At 44.2% G+C, this 21,182-nt stretch overlaps 1 protein-coding gene across 1 annotated transcript in view; it reads left to right on the plus strand.

The window, feature by feature from the left end:
* LOC131193665 (zinc finger protein 721-like) overlaps positions 1 to 21,182 on the plus strand; it is a 41,034-nt gene that overhangs the window by 3,110 nt on the left and 16,742 nt on the right. The window contains exons 5-8 of the mRNA XM_058174115.1: positions 446 to 519; positions 7,545 to 7,671; positions 8,617 to 10,526; positions 14,834 to 14,892. Coding sequence (XP_058030098.1) covers positions 446 to 519; positions 7,545 to 7,671; positions 8,617 to 10,526; positions 14,834 to 14,892 — 2,170 coding nt within the window. The remainder of the gene's footprint in view (positions 1 to 445; positions 520 to 7,544; positions 7,672 to 8,616; positions 10,527 to 14,833; positions 14,893 to 21,182) is intronic.

A 21,182-nucleotide genomic window follows, 5' to 3' on the forward strand; every position in this document is an offset into this window, starting at 1 on the left:
CCCTTGATCCCCGTTTGCAGAAAACTGACCCTTCTAGGGATTTCCTAGGTTTCAGTCTGGCTCATCTATCCTGAGATTCTTTTCTTTATTCTCAGAGATAATAACAACCTTTGGTCTTTTCGATAGGTGATTTTGAGTAAATTTTCACACATATCCCTACTGGATTATCTCCAACACCACCTCTCCTTTCTGGCTTTCTGTTCCTTCTATTCATTACTCCTTCCTTCCTTCCTTCCTTCCTTCCTTACTTACTTACTTACTTACTTATTCTTCTCTTCTTTCATTCTTGGGTCCAAAGAAGGAGCCCATGAAAGGCCACTGAAGACTGGGGTGAGGATAGAGAAATGGGGCTGTCCTCCACAAGACAGGAAGAAGTCATGCCTTCAGACTACAAAATGTGGAATTAATCCCTTTCTTGCTTCCATCCTATCTTTCTCCTTCCCAGGGAACAAAGTGGAGTCACTGTTGTTCGTCGGTTCCTCTCCTTGTACTGGTGGAGCTGATGGATCTCCAGCTCAGGTAGGAAAGAAAAGATCTGGAACTATTAGAGATTGCTTTGGGGTCATTTGAGGTCCCAGTGTGTGATACTGCTTATCACATAGATGCAGGAATTGGTTATGGCAGGGGTCTCCAACCTTGGTCCCTTTAAGACTTGCGGACTTCAACTCCCAGAGTTCCTCAGTCAGCTTTGCTGACTGAGGGACTCTGGGAGTTGAAGTCCGCAAGTCTTAAAGGGACCAAGGTTGGAGACCCCTGGGTTATGGCCAGTCTAGAGAAAACAAGGACTAGGGGTGACTTGATAGCAGCATTCCAATGTTTGAGGGGCTGCCACAAAGACGGAGTTGAGCTATTCTCCAAAGAACCAGAAGGCAAGACAAGAAACAACAGATGGAAATGAATCAAGGAGAGAAGCAACCTGGAATTAAGGAGAAACTTCCTTAATTCAGTTGTAAATGGATGGAAACTAATCAAGGAGCAAAGCAACCTATTTATTTATTTATTTATCATACTTTTATACCGCCCTTCTCTGAAGACTCAGGGCGGTTTACAGCCAAGGTAAAAAATTGTACAAAAAGAAACAAATTAAGAACATTATTTAAAAATCTGATTCCAAAAATTGGCCCCATAATTTAAAACTAATATATATAAATATAATATTTATATAAATATAAAATAGACCCTAATAACGTGTAGTCCCTAACTCAACGTGTAGTCCTCAACGGAACTACATCCACATGGAGGGAAGTATGCAGTGGAGTACCCCAAGGCTCTGTTTTAGGCCCAGTACTCTTCAACATCTTCATCAATGACTTGGACAAGGGGATAGATGGGGAACTCATCAAATTTGCAGATGACATCAAGCTGGCAGGAATAGCCAACACTCCAGAAGATAGGCTCAAGTTACAGAAAGATCTTGACAGTTATGTTATGTTATCTAACAAAATGAAAATCAACAGTAAAAAAAGTAAGGTTCTACATTTAGGCCAAAAAAACAAAATCCACAGGTACCGTATATGTGGTACCTTGCTCAATAGTAGTACCTGTGAGAGGGATCTTGGAGTCCTAGTGGACAACCATTTAGATATGAGCCAGCAGTGTGCAGCAGCTGCTAAAAAAGCCAACACAGTTCTGGGCTGCATAAACAGAGGGATAGAATCAAGATCACGTGAAGTGTTAATACCACTTTATAATGCCTTGGTAAGGCCACACTTGGAATACTGCATTCAGTTTTGGTGCATACGATGTAAAAAGATGTTGAGACTCTAGAAAGAGTGCAGAGAAGAGCAACAAAGATGATTAGGGGACTGGAGGCTAAAACATATGAAGAACGGTTGCAGGAACTGGGTATGTCTAGTTTAATAAAAAGAAGGACTAGGGGAGACATGATAGCTGTGTTCCAATATCTCAGGGGTTGCCACAAAGAAGAGGGAGTCGGGCTGTTCTCCAAAGCACCTGAGGGTAGAACAAGAAGCAATGGGTGGAAACTGATCAAGGAAAGAAGCAACTTAGAACTAAGGAGAAATTTCCTGACAGTTAGAACAATTAATAAGTGGAACGACTTGCCTGCAGAAGTTGTGAATGCTCCAACACTGGAAATTTTTAAGAAAATGTTGGATAACCATCTGACTGAGATGGTGTAGGGTTTCCTGCCTGGGCAGGGGGTTGGACTAGAAGGCCTCCAAGGTCCCTTCCAACTCTGTTGTTATATTATATTATATTATATTATATTATATTATATTATATTATATTATATTATATTATATTATATTATATTATATTATAAAACCACCCCTGTTAAAATTAGGCCAACCCTGCCCGTTGGAATAAAAGAGTCTTAACCTCGCGCTTAAAGGTCGCTAGAAGTAAGGAGAAATTTTCTGACAGAACAATTAATCAGTGGAACAGCTTGGCTCCAGAAATTATGAATGCTCCAACATTGGAACGTTTTAAGAAGAGATTGGATAACCATTTGTCTGAAACGGTATAGGGCAGTGATGGTGAACTTTTTCGGCACTAAGTGCTGAAAAGGGAGCACTTTGCGCATGCGCTCCTCAGGGCTGTAACCAGGAAGAGGAGCTGCCCAGGGGGCATGCGCATCAGATAGGGTACTTCTGGTTTCCAGCTCAGACATGCGCGCCAGTAAGCAAGTCTTCCGGTTACTGCTACGAATGTGCATGCGCCGATCAGCTGGCTGGTATGCATGCTCACACTGGAAAACGGAAGACCAGCTCTTCCGGTTTCTGGCACTGCCGCATGCTCAAATGGCAGCTGATCGTTGCGTGCGCATGCCCAGAAACCTGGAAAAGGAACGGGTGACACCATGCGTGCCAGGCAACATGGCTCCGTGTGCGTGCCATAGGTTCGCCATCACGGGTATAGGGTTTCCTGCCTAAGCAGGTGGCTGGACTAGAAAACCTTCAAGGTCCTTTCCAACTATTCCATTCCATTCCATTCTGTGAGAGCAATTAACCAGTGGAACAGTTTTATCTTCAGAAGTTGTAGGTGCTTCATCACCGGAGGTTTTTAAGAAAAGGTCGGACAGACACCTTCTGAAATGGTATACGGTCTTCTGGTTGGATTATAAGGTTTCTTCCAGTTCCATTCTGATGATTACTGATATACTCCTATTCCAAAGCATTGTGGGATGGGGAAATTAGGATTCAAATTAATGGTCAGTCACTTCGGCCCGCCTCTCAAGGCTATTTTGGATTCGATTTAATTCTTTAGTAGTTATATAGTGCTGGGCTCAATAACGTGTCCAGGTAGTTCACACTTTAAAACGGGCAAAACAATAGGAACCTCTGGGACAGCCTTCATTTTGGGAAGGCCAGTAAGGAGGTTGCGAATGTAATTTGCAAAAATACGGTGGAATAAAAGATTTACACTGGGCGTTATTCCTTCTTTTGAAGAAGTTAAGCTAGCTTTTCTGGGATTTAAGGAGGTTCACCAAAATGGATGAAGAACAAAGCACCCCCTGGCTCCAGCTTGGCTTGTAAAAATTGCATCCATGCCAGTTTTGTAGTGCATTACAGAAGTTGTACATTGGCTCTTCTTGGGGTTTTCAATTGTTTTGTTTAGGAAAGAGAGAAGAGGGCTAATGGTCCCTCATCCTGTGATTAACCAGGACTGAACCTGCTTAGCTGAGAAGATCAGCTGTGGACACCCAATTAATCATAACATGAAATCATAACATGTAATTAGGAAGGCAATTACTACACACATAACCATTTTGATCATTTCAGGGAGAGCCTTTTGCTCTAAATCACCTAGATCTCGAGTGAGGAACATTGAACTCCCAGACAAGCCATAAAAGGGCCATAATTCTCCGCCTCTGGCCTAGATGGAGATAGTGTTGTGTGTACCCTCCCCTTAAGAGGTAAGGGGGTAGCTTTATTTATTTATCAAATTTCTGCACTGTCCATCTCAGCTAAATGACTCTGGGTAGCTCATAAAACAGGATAAAAACATGATTAAAAAAAACCATTAAAAAGGTAAAGGTTCCCCTCGCACATACATGCTAGTCATTGCCGACTCTAGGGGGCGGTGCTCATCTCCGTTTCAAAGCTGAAGAGCCAGCGCTGTCCAAAGACGTCTCCGTGGTCATGTGGCCGGCATGACTCAACACCAAAGGCGCACGGAACGCTGTTACCTTCCCACCAAAGGTGGTCCCTATTTTTTCTACTTGCATTTTTACGTGCTTTCGAAACTGCTAGGTTGGCAGAAGCTGGGACAAGTAACAGGAGCTCACCCTGTTACACAGCAGCACTAGGGATTCAAACTGCTGAGCTGCCAACCTTTCGATCGACAAGCTCAACGTCTTGGCAGAAGCTGGGACAAGTAACAGGAGCTCACCCCGTTACACAGCAGCACTAGGATTCGAACCGCTGAGCTGCCGACCTTTCGATCGACAAGCTCAACGTCCTAGCCCCTGAGCCACCGTGTCCCTACACCATTAAAACACCATTAAAACACCATTAAAACAGTTAAAAACAGGGTTAAGATTTACACTTTAAAAGTTAAGAGTTATTAACCTTTTAGCTTTGGTAATTTTTATGGTGGAGGGAGCACCCTCAAGCCACCAGTCATTCCCGCAGTTGTGCATCACTGTCAGCCCCCACTCCCATGCTGACTGGCAGAATCAGGTCTTAACACTCCTCAAGAAGGTCAGAAGAGTGGCCAGTCACTTCACCTAGGTAGGTAAGATGTTCCAAAAGGTGGAGACAACAGCAGAGAAGGCCCTCTCCCCTAGATCAGGGGTCTCCAACCTTGACAACTTTAAGACTTGTGGACTTCAATTCCCAGGGAGTTGCCAAGGTAGGAGACCAGGGTTGCTATTCAGCAGGTTCTGACAGGTTCTGGAGAACCGGTAGCAGAAATTTTGAGTAGTTCAAAGAACCGGCAAATACCACCTCTGGTTGGCCCCAGAGTCGGGTGGGAATGGAGATTTTGCAATATCCTTCTGCCAGGAGTGGGGAGGGAATGGGGATTTTGTAGTATCCTTCCCCTGCCACGCCCACCAAGCCACACTCACAGAACCGGTAGTAAAAAAAATTGAATTCCACCACTATAGGAGACCCCTGCCCTAGTTCATACCTGTCAAAATTCTTTAACTAATAAGATCTGCAATATGTCCGCCCGGCCTGATTAGGTGGTATGGGTCAATGTAATTGAGAAACAGTTCCTCACATAACCTGGTGCCACGAAGGGCTTTAAAAGTAACAACCAACACCAACACTGGAACCAGAAGCAAAGTAACTCTCATTTCAGCTTGTGCAGCAAAGATGTTACATGTCTAACCCTAGAGACATCCAGAACTGGTTGTGCCACTGCATTCTGCACCACTTGCAGCTTCTGAATACTCTTCAAGGGTACCTTCAAATAGAGCAGTGGTAGTCAACCTGGCCCCTACTGCCCACTAGTGGGCGTTCCAGCTTTCATGGTGGGCGGTAGGGGTTTTGTCCAATACTGAAGCACTTTCCTTTTTTTAAATTTAATTGACTTTTAAAAAAATTTCGTAGCATTATTTAAAAACATTTTCATTAGGTTTTCATAAAATCCCCCGTGACAATTTAAATTTCTGAAAATATACTATTTGTATATTTTCTAAACTCGCACATCAGTTTAGTTCACGTAAAACTAAATGCCGCTATAGTGCGACCGCAAACAAAAGAGCTTCGTCCCAGAATAACTCACGCATCTCCCCCCACACCACCCAGATGTAACAGACAAGCAGAGCTGGTAGCCGCACACACCCCCAAAACCCAATCCACAATGCGTGAGAGGCATGCGCAGGCAACAATACACGGCACATTACTGTGGAACTGGTGGACAGTTAGAAAATTTTACTACTAACAGAGATACAAAAGTGGGCGGTAGGTATAAAAAGGTTGACTACCCCTGAAATAGAGCATATTGCAGTAGTCCATCTAGGAAAAGATCAGGGCATGAGTGACTGAAAAGAGGGCTTCTTGGTCCAGGAAGGGGTGTAACTGGTGCACATCCGAAGTTGAGAAAACACCCTCCTAGCCATGACCACCACCTGCATGAATCAGGAGGATCCCCAGATTCCACACTAGGTCCTTCTTGGGCAGTGCAAAGATGTTAAACCCCCATATGTATAGGACCCTCCTATCCACAGTCACTCATCTTAACAAGTTCACTTGTAGCCTGTTGTCCCTCATCCAGACTCCCACAGCCTCCAAGTGTCATGAGAGCACATTCACAGCATCACTTACTTCACCCAGGACAGAGATGGAACACTTGGGTATCATCTGCATACTGATTGTCAGCTTTGGAAGCCATACTAGGTTGGAAGCTTCCCTGCTAACACTTTCTCATGTGTGGGAAAATGGGAGAGGGGAGATTTAGTAGAGGGGCCCATTAGACACAATAACATTCTTCCTGCCGGTCAAGGTCAGGCCGGTCCTGCAGCTGGAGAAGGAGTGGTCGGAGTGATGTATCGAGATGGGATGGTTGGCGATTGGAGCATGTGATCGGCAGAGGAATTAGGGGGTGGTCTTGGAGTTTTGATTTACTGAGGGAAAACTCTCTCTCAGATTCGGATTTTCCCAGATGTGCCAGTTTACCTATCCTAGTAAAAGAACTTTGAAAGATGCCTGCTTCGCAGTTTTTACTTGGGGATGGGGTTTTCTGGAACGCTGACACTGATGATACCTCATCCCATAGCTACAGATGATCTCACCTAGCAGCTTCATATATATATACAGAGGGAGCACTGAGTCCTGCAGCACCTTACAAAGCAGGATCATAGGCTGGACCTTTCTATTGATTGGGATCGATCCCAGAGGAAGTGTTGTGTCTCGTCCGATCTCACCACAGCCGGGGCCTTCTTATCTGCTTCCGAATACGGAGGAATGTCCTAGTATGCCTCCCGGCCCCAGCCCTGGCTCAATGCCCAGACAGGCTGAAGAGGAGGAAGTATCTCCAGCCCCCAGCTCTGGCTCCATGCCCAGGCAAACGGAGCAACTAGACCCCTCCCCCTCCTCCACAGCATGTGAGCCTGAGGGAGGTCAATTGCCAACAGCTGCAGACTGGAGTGACCCTCGCGTCAGAAGACTTGATAGACGGAGGCAACAGAAAGAAGGGAGGGGCAGGCCTGGATAAGTGCTGAGTCATGGAGCCACACCCCATGGCCTATATAAAGGACCTGCTTTCTGGCATTCTCTGAGTCAGGCAAAGTCTAAACATATCTTGCTGAAGTCACTTTCTGGTCTCCTGCCTGCCCTGAGGACTTTGCTAGGACTTTGGCAGAGCTGCAGAGGCACGCCTGATTCGGATTTCCCTGACCTGGCCATCAGCGGAGGAGTGGGACACGACAGGAAGAAGGTAAAGCAGCACAAAACTGTGCCACTCATTCCCAGCTCCGGAAGTCCACTCAAAAGGGTACTGTGGTTGATGGTATCTATAGCTGCTGAGAGGTCAAGATGAGCCATGATGGTTGCACTGTCTCCATCCTGCTCCTGCCAGAGATCATCCAGAAGCATAACTAATCTTGGTTCTGATTCTGTTCCTTCCTCATTTAGGTTCCTGCGTCCTTTGAGAAGGTGGCTGTTAATTTCACCAGTGAAGAGTGGTTGCTGCTTGATCCCAGGCAGAAAGCCCTGCATCAAGAAGTCATGTTGGAAACGTCAAGGATCGTGGCCTCTTTAGGTAAGAGTTCCTCGGGAGGAAAATGTAAGTCACATTGAAGAGTCACTAGATGGCTTATTTACATATTAGGAGATAATGTTAAAATGAGTTCTTTTTTTATTTTATACTAATTTCTCCACCTCCACGGTCTTTTAAGGACCACAGTTTCAGTTACAAGAAAGGGATTAGTCTGATGACCAGTCTGTCTAGAAAGGATTGATATGCAGTCTTGGGATGTTCCTTGGGTTGTGTCAGTACTGCAGAGATGCTTAATCATCATCATCATCATCATCATGGAGGGAATGTTTTTGCTTATTTCACATGCCCTAATCCAGGGGTCTCCAACCTTGGCAACTTTAAGACTTGTGGACTTCAACTCCCAGAATTCCTCAGCCAGCAAAGCTATTCTGGGAGTTGAAGTCCACAAGTCTTAAAAGTTGAAGTCCACAAGTCTTAAAAGTTGCCAAGGTTGGAGACCCCTGCCCTAATCAACACCACATTTCCACTTACAATGATTTTGCAATAAGGTGTATATTGCGGCATTGGATGCAACTGAGGCACATCACACCTGACAAAGGTGTGTGTACCACATGATGGTGTTAAGATCTGAGCTGCAGAGCATTGCATTGGTTGTTGTTATCATGTTGTTTTAAATTGTTGTAAACCATCCAGAATTACATGAGATAAGCATTCAGGTCAACCTTTTGAATTAATAAATAATATTCATGTTGTCGTTTACCCTGCGGCTCCCCTGCAATTGCCGAAGAATACATACAGGCTAGATCACGGGTGTCAAACTCACCACGTCACGACGTTTCATTATGTTTTCCCACTTCGCGGAGCTGGGCTGGGCGTGACGCATCTGGCCTGCAGGCCGCCAGTTTGACACCCCTGGCCTAGCGACTTTCATGGGGAAGCAAGTGGTATGTTGAAGACTTTTCTGATTTCTTCTTTTTCCCCCTCAAGCAGTTGGTGATCCGGATAGTGAAAATTACCAAGAGCCAGGAGTACTGCCATCACAAATAATCAAAATTGAAATACAAGGAGACACATCTGCAGATAAGTGTGAAAAAGGAAGATATGAGGAAAACCAGTCTTACAATTTGAGAGAAAAATCCATTCTTGAATGCACAGAAATGGATAATTTCCTGACCCAACAGGATTGTAAAGAAAGCAGAATGGGAAAGTGTCAAAGAAATGATGAAATACTTCAAGCAAAACCCAACTTCAGTAACCAGTGCAAAACTGGAAAGAGTTTCCGCAATAACAGTAACATTATTCCCCATAAAATGATCCATACAAGGGAGAAGCCCTATAAGTGTGTGGACTGTGGAAAGAGTTTTAGGTGGAGAGGTAATCTAACTACCCATATGAAGATCCATTCACGGGAAAAACCCTATAAATGCACAGAGTGTGGGAAAAACTTCACCATGAACAGTTCCCTTACTTCTCATAAAAGGATCCATACAGGGGAGAAACCGTTTCAATGCACAGTTTGTGGAAAGAGCTTCAGTTTGAACAGGTGCCTTGTTTCTCATAAAAGGACCCATTTAGGATTGAGACTTTATATATGCAATCAATGTGGGAAAAGTTTTATTTTAAGCAGTTCCCTTACTAATCACATTGGTACCCATACCAGAGAGAAACTATATCACTGTACTGACTGTGGGAAAAGCTTCAGGTGGAAAAGTCACCTCACTTCCCATGAAAGGATGCATACAGGGGAAAAACCATATGAATGCAAGGACTGTGGAAAAAGCTTCAGTATGAACAGTTCTCTAACTTCTCATAAAAAGATCCATACGGGAGAGAAGCCCTATCAATGCATATTATGCGGGAAGAGCTTCAGGTTGAAAGGTCATCTTACTTCCCATAAAAGGATGCACACAGGAGAAAAACCATATCAGTGCATGGACTGTGGAAAGAGCTTCAGTATGAGTAGTTCTCTTACTTCTCATAAAAGGATCCATACAGGAGAGAAACCTTACCAATGCTTGGAATGTGGGAAGAGCTTCAGCAAAAGCAGTATTCTTAATTCCCATAAAAGGATCCACACAGGAGAAAAACCTTATAAATGCCTGGATTGTGGAAAGAGCTTTAACAACAGGAATCACCTCACCTCTCATAAAAGGGTCCATACAGGAGAGAAACCCTTTAAGTGCACAGAGTGCGGAAAGAGCTTCAGTTATAGTGATTCCCTTACTTCTCATAAAAGGATCCATACAGGAGAGAAACCCTACAAGTGCATGGAGTGTGGAAAGTCCTTTATTCAGAGCAGTCACCTTACTTCCCATAACAGAATGCACACCGGGGAGAAACCATATAAATGCATGGAGTGTGGAAGGAGCTTCAGCAGCAGCAGTTCCCTTATTTGCCATAAAAGAATCCATTCAGGGTTGAAACCTTATATATGCAAGGAATGTGGGAAGAGTTTTATTTCAAGCAGCTCCCTTACTAATCACATTAGCATCCACATAGCTGAGAAACTGTATCAATGTACAGAGTGTGTGAAAAGCTTCAGGTGGAAAAGTCAACTTATTTCCCATAAGAGAATACATACAGGGGAAAAACCCTATCAGTGCATGGATTGTGGGAAAAGTTTCAGTCTGAACAGTTCCCTTACTTCTCATAAAAGGATCCATACGGGAGAGAAACCATATAAATGCATAGAGTGTGGGAAGAGCTTCAGCAAAAGCTGTAACCTTACTTCCCATATAAGGATCCACACAGGAGAGAAACCCTATCAGTGTACAGAGTGTGGAAAAAGCTTCAGTTTGAACAGTTCTCTTACTTCTCATAAAAGGATCCATACAGGAGAGAAAAAAATATACATTAATGATGTGTGGAAAGAACTTAATGTGGAACAATCAACTTATTTCCCATAAAATGACCCATATGGGGAAGATGCCTTTAGCAACTGAAGTGTCCTTAATTCCTGTGAAATAATCCATTGTGATACCAAACGTACTGGACAGTAAAGGCATGGAATGCAGAGAACTTCAATCAAGATTTTTGAACTGATTTCTCTTAAAAGGCATCATTTTAGGGAAATATGATGTAAGCCAAGTAGTGTGTGAAGTGCTTCAAAGGTTTTTTTAATTGTTCCTTTGAGATAGTTCTTTTGCAGGATTTTTGGCAAAGTTTTTGGAAGTGGTTTGCCATTGTTATCATCATAGGGCTAAGAGGGTGACTGGCATAAGGTCCCCCAGCTGGCTTTGTGCCTAAGATGAGAATTCTCTTAGTTTTTGTGAAAGGATCCACACAGAAGAAATCCAGAAATGTGTGTGGAAGAGAGATTGTAGAGTAGTAGCCTTACTTTCCATGAAAGGAGAAGCTATATAAATGTAAGAAATTTAGTAAGAATGTCAGTACAAGGCATGCTCTTATTTCCCAGAAAAAGTTTCATGCAGGAGAGACAATACAGTATGAATGAATAGAATAGAATAGAATAGAATAGAATTTTTTATTGGCCAAGTGTGATTGGACACACAAGGAATTTGTCTTGGTGCATATGCTCTCAGTGTACATAAAAGAAAAGATACGTTCATCAAGGTACAACATTTACAACACAATTGATGATCAATATATCAATATAAATCATAAGATTGCCAGCAACAAGTTATAGTCATACAGTCATAAGTGGAAAGAGATTGGTGATGGGAACTATGAAATGATTAATAGTAGTGCAGATTCAGTAAATAGTCTGACAGTGTTGAGGGAATTATTTGTTTAGCAGAGTGATGGCCTTCGGGAAAAAACTGTTCTTGTGTCTAGTTGTTCTGGTGTGCAGTGCTCTATAGCGTCGTTTTGAGGGTAGGAGTTGAAACATGAAAATGTTTCAACTCCTGTTCTATTGAAAATGAAAATGATCTGTCGCTATTGTTGTATGTACACTGAGAGCTTATTCACCGGAGACAACTTCCTCGTGTGTCTAATCACACTTCACCAATAAAGAATTTCTGTTCTGTTCTACTCTACTCTCTACTCTAATCTCTATTCCAGGGGTAGTCAACCTTTTTATACCTACCGCCCACTTTTGTATCTCTGTTAGTAGTAAAATTTTCTAACCGCCCACCGGTTCCACAGTAATGCGCCATGTATCGTCGTCTGCGCATGCCTCTGTTGATCCGTCTTATTTCCCAGAAAAGGATCCACTTTAAGGATTCAGGAGTATAAGGATCCTGTGAAAAGAGATTGAGGTAGTCTTTCTTTATTTGGAGGTTCGCCACAGGAAAAACTGAATAAATGTATGGATTATGGAAACAGCTGTCAGGATATCTGTCTTAATTCCAGAGGTATTACCTCCTAGTTAGGTCCAGCTCATGAGAATCTGTTATTAAAATATCCCATTCATTACACCAAAATCTCTGCCTGGTCGTATGGGTTTATCTAGGCAGAAGCAACATCTGAACCAAGTCTGGGATCAGGCTTCAGACTTTGTGGAGAGCTATGCAAGCAAAGCAGGGGAAAACTTTTGTGCGTTTTAGCTGTAACTACTGAAAATACTTGCTTTCCTTAAACACATAACAAACGTATTAAAGTTTGGTTTTAAAATCAGTGAAAATCTCTGCCAAATATTTATGATTGGTTAGCTTTGTAGATTTCTGGGTGCAAAATCACATTAATCCTGCTGAAAACAGATGAGCAGTTTATAATTGCAGCTGTGGCCTCTTTACTTGAAAATGGTTTATTGATTCCACAGTGTACTGTATGAGCAATATTTTTAAATAAAGGAGCAAGTTCAACTGAACTGTTTCTGTCTTCAGTTCTGAGCAAGGCAACCAGAACTTTCTAGTCTTCTATCATGAACAAATAACATTCAGCTGAAAGGGAATTCTTTGTGGATTTATGTGGTGTTATATTCCAGAACCACTGTTTCTCAAGGGTTTTGATGTCACTTTAGTGCCTCTATATTAGTTAAGGTGGACTCCTGAATTTGTGATATCAAGATGATCAGAAAGGTCAATCCTATTTGAAGTTTGAGGGCCAGGCCATTACTAATTTGAGAAGCCTTGTCTGACATGATTTTGACTCTGTACTTTTAATCTTAATGCAGCTTTTTAAAAAAATGTTTCCGTATATCCTGAGTATTAATTATATTCCTCTTTTGAAGGGTTAATATAGTAAATTATTTGGAACAGTTGTGCAGTGTAAATGTTGTAAATGTAATATTTTTATTTTATTTTTTTATTTTTATTTATTTGATTTTTATACCGCCCTTCTCCCGAAGGACTCAGGGTGGTGTACAGGCAGAATAAAACAAACAATACAAAATTAAATTAAAATGCAATTTAAAAAACTTATTTAAATTAGCCTGAAAATTTAAAAATTTACCATACACTAAAAAACCCCATTTAAAATTAATAAAATTTGACATTTAAAATTTAATTCAAGCCAGCCCCGCGCGGATAAAAAGGTGTGTCTTCAGTTCGCGGCGGAAAGTCCGAAGGTCAGGTATTTGGCGTAAACCTGGGGGAAGCTCGTTCCAGAGTGTGGGAGCCCCCACAGAGAAGGCCCTTCCCCTGGGGGCCGCCAGCCGACATTGTTTGGCGGACGGCACCCTGAGAAGTCCCTCTCTGTGAGAGCGTACGGGTCGGTGGGAGGCATGTGGTAACAGCAGGCGGTCCCGTAAGTACCCAGGCCCTAAGCCATGGAGCGCTTTAAAGGTCGTAACCAACACCTTAAAGTGCACTCGAAAGGCCACAGGTAGCCAGTGCAGTCTGCGCAGGAGCGGTGTTACATGGGAGCTACGCGTAGCTCCCTCTATCACCCGCGCAGCTGCATTCTGGACTAACTGAAGCCTCCGAGTGCACTTCAGGGGGAGCCCCATGTAGAGAGCATTACAATAATCCAAGCGAGAGGTAACGAGCGCATGAGTGACTGTGCACAAGGCATCCCGATCAAGGAAGGGGCGCAACTGCCAAACCAGGCGGACCTGGTGGAAGGCCCTCCTGGAGACGGCCGTCAAATGATCTTCAAACGACAGCCGATCATCCAGGAGGACACCTAAGTTGCGCACCCTGTCCTTTGGGGCCAGTAACTCGCCTCCAACAGTCAACCGCAGCTGCAGTTGACTGAATCGGGATGCCGGCATCCACAGCCACTCCGTCTTGGAGGGATTAAGCTTGAGCCTGTTTCTCCCCATCCAGACCCGTACAGCTTCCAAACACCGGGACAGCACTTCAACAACTTCATTGGGGTGGCCCGGGGTGGAAAAGTACAGCTGGGTGTCATCAGCGTACTGTTGGTATCTCACCCCGAAGCCACTGATGATCTCACCCAACGGCTTCATGTAGATGTTGAACAGCAGGGGCGAGAGAATCGACCCCTGCGGGACCCCACAAGTGAGGCACCTCGCGGCCGACCTCTGCCCCCGTCAACACCGTCTGCAACCGGTCGGAGAGATAGGAGGAGAACCACCGATGCACGGTGCCTCCCACTCCCAATCCCCCCAACCGGCGCAGCAAGATACCATGGTCGATGGTATCAAAAGCCGCTGAGAGGTCTAATAGGACCAGGGCAGAGGAGTACCCCCTGTCCCTGGCCCGCCAGAGATCATCCACCAATGCGACCAAAGCTGTCTCCGTGCTGTATCCGGTTCGAAAGCCGGACTGGAACGGGTCTAGATAGACGGCTTCATCCAGATATTGGGGTAGCTGTCGCACCACAGCACTCTCTACAACCTTCGCAACAAAGCGAAGGTTGGAGACTGGACGACAGTTACCCAAAATAGCTGGGTCCAGGGAGGGCTTCTTGAGGAGGGGTCTCACTAAACCGAACGAAGCTAAAAGAAAAAATGTTTTAATATTGTTCCAAAGGTGCTTTTTCAGAAGACAACTGGACTTTCTTGTTTTTTCTTTGAAGATGTTTGGCTACTCATCAGAGAAGCTTCTTCAGCTTTGACAGGATAGTAGGGAATGGAAGGATTTATATTCTTTGCAGACAGCTAGTCATTGGCATCCTTTTAGAGGGTCTAATCTAGGAACATCTTCATATAAAAACCAAGGAAGTCCAGAGTTAAAAGGGACCTTATAGGTCATCTAGTTCAACCCCTCCCTAAGCAGGAGACCCTACACCATTTGACAAATGGCAGTCCAATCTTTTCTTGAAAGTATCAACTGCTGAAGCTATCACAGCTTCCAAAGGCAAGCTGTTCTATTGATTGTGGATTTTTCGATTGCAGTTTCTGGTGCTGCTGGAAGCTGGCTTCACGCTCAGCCAGATAGAGAAACGTTGGGAAGGGTAACTGGTGAGTCCTTTTGCAGTTCACAAGTTCTGCAGGTCATTTTCTTTTCACCCAGAACTAAAAGTGAGGCTGTTTTCTAAAGCTGTGTGTCACTGTTGGGATGCAGAACAGAAATCTAAGGATGGTTTGACATTTGATTTTCATGCTGTGACATCAAGTGCCCTGAGCAACCAGATGCAGATTTTGTCCAAGACAATCTTTCCTTAATGGGGTCCTTTTCCAATGATGCTCCACCAGGAGACTCCCCTAATACCACAAAGCATGATAAGGAATCTAAAAAATAATAAAGATAGGCAATCACAATAGAACTGGAAGGGACCTTCAAGGTCTTCTAGTCCAACCCCCTGCTGAGGCACAAGTTCCTATTAACCTTTTAGGCTGTCCAGTCTTTTCTTAAAAACCTCCAGTGATGAAGCACTTACAGCTTCTGAAGATAAACTGTTCCACTGGTTAATTGTCATCACTATTAAGAAATTTCTCCTTAATTCCAGGTTGCTTCTCTCCTTCATTAGTTCCCATCCATTGTTTCTTGTCTTGCCTTCTGATGCTTTGGAAAATAAATTGAGGCCTTCTTCTTGGGGGAAGAAATACTGGAACTCTGCTATCATGTCACCCCGAATTCTTCTTTTCTCTAGACTAGCCAAAGCCCTCAGGAAGAAGAGTCACACCCCAGCTGAGGAGAACCTGCGACTGCGTTTTCCCGCCCAAACCTGACAGGCACTTCTCTCCTGCCATTGGCTCACCAGGCTCACGTGATCCTGCTCCCCCAGCGGGTTTAATAATAAAGACCCGCCAAAGCCCCTCAGGGAGAGAAGACGGTAGAGTCGCCCCCAGCAGAGACGTAGCTGAGGCGACCCAGCGATTCTCTTTTCCCGCCCAAACCTGACAGGCGCTTCTCTCCCGCCATTGGCTCGCCCAGGCCACGTGACCCGAAGGCTTCCCCACCCACCCACCCTTTCTCCCCTCCTCGCGGGTTTCCTTCCACAGTAACTACAACGGGAGGGGCAGCCCCGCTCGCATGGAGGGCGGATTGAGCATGCGCGCCTCCCAACGTACCTCGCCGAACGCCTGGCCTCTCTAGGACTCCGCGCTCGCTCGCTGTAACGGTTTTTTTTTTCCCGCACGAGACGTCCGGCATTTACGGAGCCCCCAGACCAGGTGCAGAACCACGTCGTGGGAATGGAGGCAAAATGAGGGCTGGAGGACATAAAATCCGAGTCAGTCCGGATTCCCTTTGCATGCAGGGGGGAGAAACGAAGATCCCAAACTCGGCCCGGAAGGAAAAGTCGAAGCTCCCCGGAAGGGAGGGGGATCTGGGGGTATATTTAATACCCCCCTCCCCAATTTCCTGAATAAAGCCTTGAGAGGAGACAGGGACCGGCTGTTGTTTCGCATTACAAACTCAAGCAGGAACATTGAACGTTGTGCAGAAATTGGGGTGTATCACTTGTGCTCCCAAATGGGGGGATTTAACCCCCTTCCTCTCCCAAAGGATGGAGGCTTTTCAACAGCTGAAAAAGCCGACCCCCAACCAACCATGAAGTGGCAGAGGGGAGACAACCTGGAATCGGTCGGGATTTTTAAAAAAAAAGGCAGGATGGAAACCAGAGAAGGGAGAAGAACCCCCTTGATCTTCTCCCTATCATCTTCTCCATCATGTTTTATGATGAATGTAGTTTTACAATGGCTATGAAAATTTTCAATAGAATAGAATAGAATTTTTATTGGCCAAGTGTGATTGGACACACAAGGAATTTGTCTTTGGTGCATATGCTCTCAGTGTACATAAAAGAAAAGATACGTTCATCAAGGTACAACACTTACAACAATTAATGATAGTCATAGGATACAAATAAGCAATCAGGAAACAATATCAATAGTAAGGATACAAGCAACAAAGTTACAGTCATACACTCATAAGTGGAAGGAGATGGGTGATGGGAACGATGAGAAGATTAATAGTAGTGCAGATTTAGTCAATAGTTTTACAGTGTTGAAGGAATATTGTGGGGAATGGTGGGTTGTTTCAATTATACTTAGGTGAAAAATCTGGTTAATCTTTTTTACATTTCCAATTCATGAAACAAAAGGATGGGGATGAAGCTTATTCCTATAAATATAAGGAATAAGGAAGCTTATTCCTATAAAAGCCACATCTGAACAATGCTTGAGGTATAGCAATGAGAAAAGAACATGTCTATCAGTGTGTTCAGAGGAATGAAAAAAAAATAAGAATTAAGAAATTTTCATGTGAAGCTTTCACCTGATGTGGAAACACTACTCATTTCACTACAGTCTCATGGGTACTTCACACATACTCATATATCCTGGAAACTATTAAACTGTCTGATAAATTCATCCAATTTAACTTCCATTTCAATGGGTCATTGTGAGGCTATCACGTCTAAAAGAGAGTATCATTAGAATCCATGGGCCATGAATAGAATAGAATAGAATAGAATAGAATAGAATAGAATAGAATTTTTTATTGGCCAAGTGTGATTGGACACACAAGGAATTTGTCTTGGTGCATATGCTCTCAGTGTACATAAAAGAAAAGATACGTTCATCAAGGTACAACATTTACAACACAAATGATGGTCAATATATCAATATAAATCATAAGATTGCCAGCAACAAGTTATAGTCATACAGTCATAAGTGGAAAGAGATTGGTGATGGGAACTATGAAACGATTAATAGTAGTGCAGATTCAGTAAATAGTCTGAAAGTGTTGAGGGAATTATTTGTTTAGCAGAGTGATGGCCTTCGGGAAAAAACTGTTCTTGTGTCTAGTTGTTCTGGTGTGCAGTGCTCTATAGCGTCATTTTGAGGGTAGGAGTTGAAACATTTTCATGTTTCAACTCCTGTTCTATTGAAAATGAAAATGATCTGTCGCTATTGTTGTATGTACACTGAGAGCTTATTCACCGGAGACAACTTCCTCGTGTGTCTAATCACACTTCACCAATAAAGAATTTCTGTTCTGTTCTACTCTACTCTCTACTCTAATCTCTATTCCAGGGGTAGTCAACCTTTTTATACCTACCGCCCACTTTTGTATCTCTGTTAGTAGTAAAATTTTCTAACCGCCCACTGGTTCCACAGTAATGCGCCATGTATCGTCATCTGCGCATGCCTCTTGCGCATCGTGGATTGGGTTTGGGGGGAGGGCGCCGGCTACCAGCTCTGCTTGTCTGTTATAGCTGGGTGGTGTGGGGGGAGATGCGTGAGCTATTCGGGGGCGAGGCGCTTCTGTTTGCGGTTGCACTATAGCACCATTTAGTTTCACTTAGGTAACGTGACCTTAACTTATGTGCGGGCGATACAAATAGTATATTTTCAGAAATTTAAATTGCACGGGGAATTTTATGAAAACCTAATGAAAATGTTTTTAAATAATGCAATGAAATTTTTTTAAATTTTTTTTTTTAAAAAGGAAAGTGCTTCAGTATCGGACAAAACCCCTACCGCCCACCATGAAACCTGGAATGCCCACTAGTGGGCGGTAAGGACTAGGTTGACTACCACTGCTCTATTCTCTATTATCTCTATTCTATATCAGTGATGGTGAACCTTTTCAGCACCAAGTGCCCAAACCAGAATGCGCGTGTGTGCACGCTGGAGCACTGGAAATCCGGAGACCAGCTGGCTGGCACACATGCGCACCAGCCAGCTGGTCTTCAGGTTTCCGGTGCTCCAGCACATGTGAGGACCAGCTGGCCAACACATATGCTTGCGCCAGAAACCAGATGAGCAGCTGATGAAGGCACGCATGCCTACTGAGACTGCTCTGTGTGCCACCTCTGGCACGCGTGCCATAGGTTCACCATCATGGTTCTATGCTCTGCTCTGCTCTACTCTACTCTACTCATTCTATATGTTGAAATCCCAAGAATCCAAAGGAAAGAGAGCTGGGAAGGTTGTGGGAAGATGCTGAGACTGAAAGCAGCTTCATGTGTAAAATTTGTGCAACAATATGAATGCAGAGAATTGGGGAAAAGTTGCAATTGTTTTAATCAAAGATTCAAATTTGGGGGAGGGTGAACCAGCAGCGCCCTTAAGACACCTCCAAGTGCAGCTTCTTCCAGCGCAGAAATAAACCAGGACTGCAAAAAAGAAAAACGAACTGATTTCAGGATGAATATCTCTACTTCTTTTTTTATCTTTACATTCAGTTTGGATAAGTTTAATGAAGATTTGCCAGCATGCATTTATCAATTTTCTCTTTTGATCCAAAGGTATCTCTGGTCACGAATGCTTCTAATCACAACCAAATCACATTTTTTGTTATTTTTGCAGCCGATTTTTCCTTCCGCGCCATTTTTTTTTGTAAGCACCAAATTTCCAAAATTAGGGTCAGGAAGTTATGGAACAAATTATGTGGACTTTCTGGTTTTTTTCTTTGAAGACATTTCACTTCTCATCCCAGAAGCTTTTTCCGTTCTGACTGGATGGTGGGGAAGGTCAGTGGAAGAAACTTCTCGGATGAGAAGGGAAATGTCTTCAAAGAAAGAAACCAGAAAGTCCAGTTACCTCTTGGGGAAAAAAAGCACATTTGGAACAACCATGACAGAGAATCTCCATAGACATTTTCCTCTTTTGACTTATCCCAAATTAATATCTGGTGGCCACATCTGGAGGAACATTTGAGGGGTAGCAAATGGCACATCTGGGGATGCACATGGCAGGATCCCCGGGTTCAGTTCCCGGTCAAGGAAGGGGCGCAACTGGCGAACCAGGCGAACCTGGTAAAAAGCTCTCCTGGAGACGGCCGCCAACTGGTCTTCAAACGACAGCCGTCCATCCAGGAGAACGCCCAAGTTGCGCACCCTTTCTGTGGGGGCCAATGACTCGCCCCCAACAGTCAGCCGCGGTTGCAGCTGACTGTACCGGGGTGCTGGCATCCACAGCCACTCCGTCTTGGATGGATTGAGCCTGAGTCTGTTTCTCCCCATCCAGACCCGTACGGCTTCCAGGCACCGGGACAGCACTTCGACGGCTTCGTTGGGGTGGCCCGGGGTGGAAAAGTACAGCTGAGTATCATTAGCGTACAGCTGGTAAGTCACCCCAAAGCCACTGATGACCTCACCCAACGGCTTCATATTGATGTTGAACAGGAGAGGCGAGAGAATCGACCCCTGAGGCACCCCACAAGTAAGGCGCCTCGCGGTCGATCTCTGCCCTCCTGTCAACACCGTCTGCGACCGGTCAGAGAGATAGGAGGAGAACCACCGATAAACGGTGCCTCCCACTCCCAAACTCTCCAACCGGTGCAGCAGGATACCATGGTTGATGGTATCAAAAGCTGCTGAGAGATCTAACAGGACCAGGGCAGAGGAAAAACCCCTATCCCTGGCCCTCCAGAGGTCATCCACCAACGTGACCAAAGCTGCCTCTGTGCTATATCCGAACTGGAAGCTACCGAAAATTAAAACCGTCAAATTTGACCCATAAATAAAATACCCCAGTTAAAATTATTAAAATTAAAAAAATTAAAAAAATTAAAAACGCTCTTGTCACTTCTTTTCTGGATTATTGCAATGCTCTCTACATGGGGCTACCCGTGAAGTGCACTTGGAGGCTTCAGTTAGTCCAGAATGCAGCTGCGCAGGTGATTGAGGGAGCCACACGTTGCTCCTGGGTAACACCGCTCCTGCGCAGTCTGCACTGGCTACCTGTGGTCTTTCGGGTGTGCTTCAAGGTATTGGTTACCACCTTTAAAGCGCTCTATGGCTTAGGGCCCGGGTACTTACGGGACCACCTGCTGTTACCTTATGCCTACAACTCAACCTACAACTCAACCACATGCCTCCCACCGACCCGTACGCTCTCACAGAGAAGGTCTTCTTAGGGTGCCGTCCGCCAAGCAATGTCGGCTGGCGGCCCCCAGGGGAAGGGCCTTCTCTGTTGGAGCACCTACCCTCTGGAACGAACTTCCCCCTGGTTTGCGTCAATTACCTGATCTTCAGAGCTTTCGCCGTGAATTGAAAACGTACCTGTTTATCCAAGCGGGACTGGCTTAATTTTTTAAATTTTTTAAAAATTTTGAATTTTAATAATTTTAACTGGGGTATTTTATTTATGGGTCAAATTTGACGGTTTTAATTTTTGGCCATTTATAGAATAGGTTATTTTAACTGTGGTTTTAATTTGTATATTGTACTGTTTTAATCTGGCTGTACACCGCCCTGAGTCCTTCGGGAGAAGGGCGGTATAAAAATCTAAATAATAAATAAATAAATAAATAAATAAATATTATCTTTATTGCTCTTCTCTGCACTCT

This window comes from Ahaetulla prasina, chromosome 2 (genome assembly GCF_028640845.1).
Source record: "Ahaetulla prasina isolate Xishuangbanna chromosome 2, ASM2864084v1, whole genome shotgun sequence".
Lineage (NCBI taxonomy): Eukaryota > Metazoa > Chordata > Lepidosauria > Squamata > Colubridae > Ahaetulla > Ahaetulla prasina.